Here is a 2805-nt window from a genome sequence, read left to right on the forward strand (position 1 = left end):
AGTGTCTAAACAAAAATTTATCTCTCTCAAATAATTTTAAGACTTGTCTTGAAAAAACATAAGCATAAATGGCAGTAAACTAAAATCTAAGGAACGATGGAACCACACACATGGCCCTTGGTCTTTATTGATACCCCTCTCTAGCACTCTATAGACCGCACCAATGCCTGATGGCCTCCGGGATACCTAGGATCTAGCAAATCCTCATGCTAACATAGAGGAATCCATCTTTGCTCCATTTGCCTTTGCTCAATTTACCCCATTTACCTTGATGGATGTGTGACACGTGTTAAAAGAATATCCAATGGTTGAAATTAAAAAGGGAAAGATAGGTAATAAAACAAAATCCCTAGCCTACTACTGTTCACCTTCTCCTTCACGTCCCCTTCCCTTCACCACCTGTAACCAGCCTCTTGTTGCCGCCCACCGGTAATCACTACATCACCGCCATCTCTTTGTATCGTTGTCGTCATCATCATCATGAATCAGCCCATCACCGCCACCATCACAAATCAACCAATCGTAGCCGCCATTACAAATCAGCTCATCATCGCCACCGTCACAAAGCAACCAATCGTAGCCGCCGTTCCAAATCAGCCCATCGTGGCTGCCATCACAACGACGGCGTTTTCATGTGATTGAGAAACAGGTTGAGTTTGCGTGGATTATCTCCCCAGTGTCATTAAAACTAACCGCTGAATTTATTTGTTGGTTATTTATCACAGAATAAATAATTTTTGTTTTGTATTTTTGTAATTATAATTGTTGGGTAAAAGGATAATACCAGAGATCCACCGCCGAAAATGAAGCTTCTTATATTTTGAAATATGCATCAGTTATGGAAAATATACAGAGAGGCAACAGATCTGGAAAAAATACAGAGGTCGTGTTTCTAGAATTAATCACATGCGTGTTTGTTTATCTTTCCTTTTTTAATTTCAACCGTTGGATATTCTTTTAACATGTGTCACACATGCATGAAGGTAAATGGGATAAATTGAGCAAAGGCAAATGGAGCAAAGATGGACTCAACATAGAGAGCCATAAAAACCGAATTAGGATCCTCTCCATTTGCTTATATCTTTGTTTCTTCCATTTATATCATGCATCCTTCCTATTTATATCCTTATTTAATTTCAAAATCTTATAAGTTTTTAGATGAGCCTGTCTCACCTGAAACCCTTCCAAACTGTATGAATAAATGGGTGGAGATAGGCCATCATATGATAATTGGCAACCGTTGTTCATGCTAGATTGATGTTTTGAGCCCGAACTCGCCCATTGTCTAAACTTAATATTTTTTTTAAAAATAATTACCTCATCCGTACACGATCTAAAGAGATTTGACCTTACATATTCTCCTTAATTTAATGTGCAATCAATCGGTGTGTATCAAAAAATGAAACAATTAAACTCAAGTGGTTCATAAAGTTCGTTAAACGACAAATAATTTAAGAAAAATTTGTTTTATTTTTCGATAAAAATCCGTAGTATTGAGCTTCTTTCTATGAAAAGTAGTTTAAGTTTTGTAAAACACCTAATTGATTGATTAGTATCCTCTCTCTTAGCCAAACGAATCATACATAATTAGAGTTTCCCACATCACACGTCATACCCTCGTCTCGTTTATATACTCTGATAGAACCTCTTCTTCTCTCACACAAAAACGACACAACACAATTCACCACTCTTCTTCTTCTTCTTCTCTCAAATTCTCACACTTATTTAGATTTACAAATACAAAATCAAAATCAAACAGAAAAGTAAATTATGGGTTTACAAAGCCAGCTAAACGACGTGTCGTCTGATTCAATTCCTTTACTTGTTCTGATGCACATAGCCACCTGCGTCAATTACATCCGTTCGATGCTTCTCAATTTCCTCCAATCCATAGGTCTCTCACGCCTCCAAACTGATCAGATCGTCGACGATCACTTCATCGCCGCCGTCGGATCGGGTCTCGCCGGACTCATCATGCTCTCCGATCAACTCTCCCTCAACAATCAATTCTTCTACAAATACGAAGACGCCGCTTCCGCCGACAATCACCGCTGCGTCTTCTGCCAATCCAACTTCGAAAACGGCGATCATGTTCGTAAGCTTCCTTGCCGCCACGTCTTCCACCGTCACTGTCTCAACGGTTGGTTCCACCGCTTCAACTTCAATTGTCCGTTATGCCGTTGTTCGCTACACTCCGACGAGCGCGTGGCACTCACCGAACGCCGTGTCGGTAGCCAACTCATCTCATGGTTCACCCTTCGTTGATGCGATGCACACTCACTCCATCATTTTCCTTCAAATCCCAATTTTACCCTTTACCTTTTTATCTATTTTTCATAGGGTAATAATAGGATAAATTTTTCATTTTACAGTCAGTATTGAGTTTTTTTACATTTTTTGAAAGGGTGTTTGAGAAACCCTTTTTTGGGCTGATGTAAATTTTGGACTCCTGTGTTTATGGGTAATAACTGGAGACATTAGCAAGTTTCTGCAAAATTTGATTACACTTTTTTTCTTCAGTTAAAGTCAAGTATAATTCAAACGTTTCTTGATACACTTTTTCCGGCTTTTGTCACATAAATAACGCCAAACGATTGGTTGAACTGAAAGAGCATTGCTATTTATCTAAAGAGTTTTAATAGAAAATTTATCAAGTAAAGATGTTAGCAAATACATTGGTTTGAAATCTTTTTGATAAATTTTGTCACTGTATCTATCATTTTCAAAAAAAAAAAAATGACATCCTTGTAAAAAGAAGAAGTTGAAAAATGACATTCAAGTACAAAAAAGAAGGTAAAATATGTC

General features: G+C 37.8%; 1 protein-coding gene across 1 annotated transcript; it reads left to right on the plus strand.

Annotated features, from left to right (window-relative positions):
- The first annotated feature begins 1607 nt into the window (after window positions 1–1607).
- Window positions 1608–2506, plus strand: LOC25485456 (E3 ubiquitin-protein ligase RHA2A). Its single transcript, XM_013614670.3, has one exon. It carries the CDS (start codon window positions 1771–1773, stop codon window positions 2263–2265), a length of 495 nt encoding a protein of 164 aa, XP_013470124.1. The 5' UTR covers window positions 1608–1770; the 3' UTR covers window positions 2266–2506.
- Window positions 2507–2805: the final 299 nt, after the last annotated feature.

The sequence above is a fragment of the Medicago truncatula genome, chromosome 1 (assembly GCF_003473485.1).
Source record: "Medicago truncatula cultivar Jemalong A17 chromosome 1, MtrunA17r5.0-ANR, whole genome shotgun sequence".
Lineage (NCBI taxonomy): Eukaryota > Viridiplantae > Streptophyta > Magnoliopsida > Fabales > Fabaceae > Medicago > Medicago truncatula.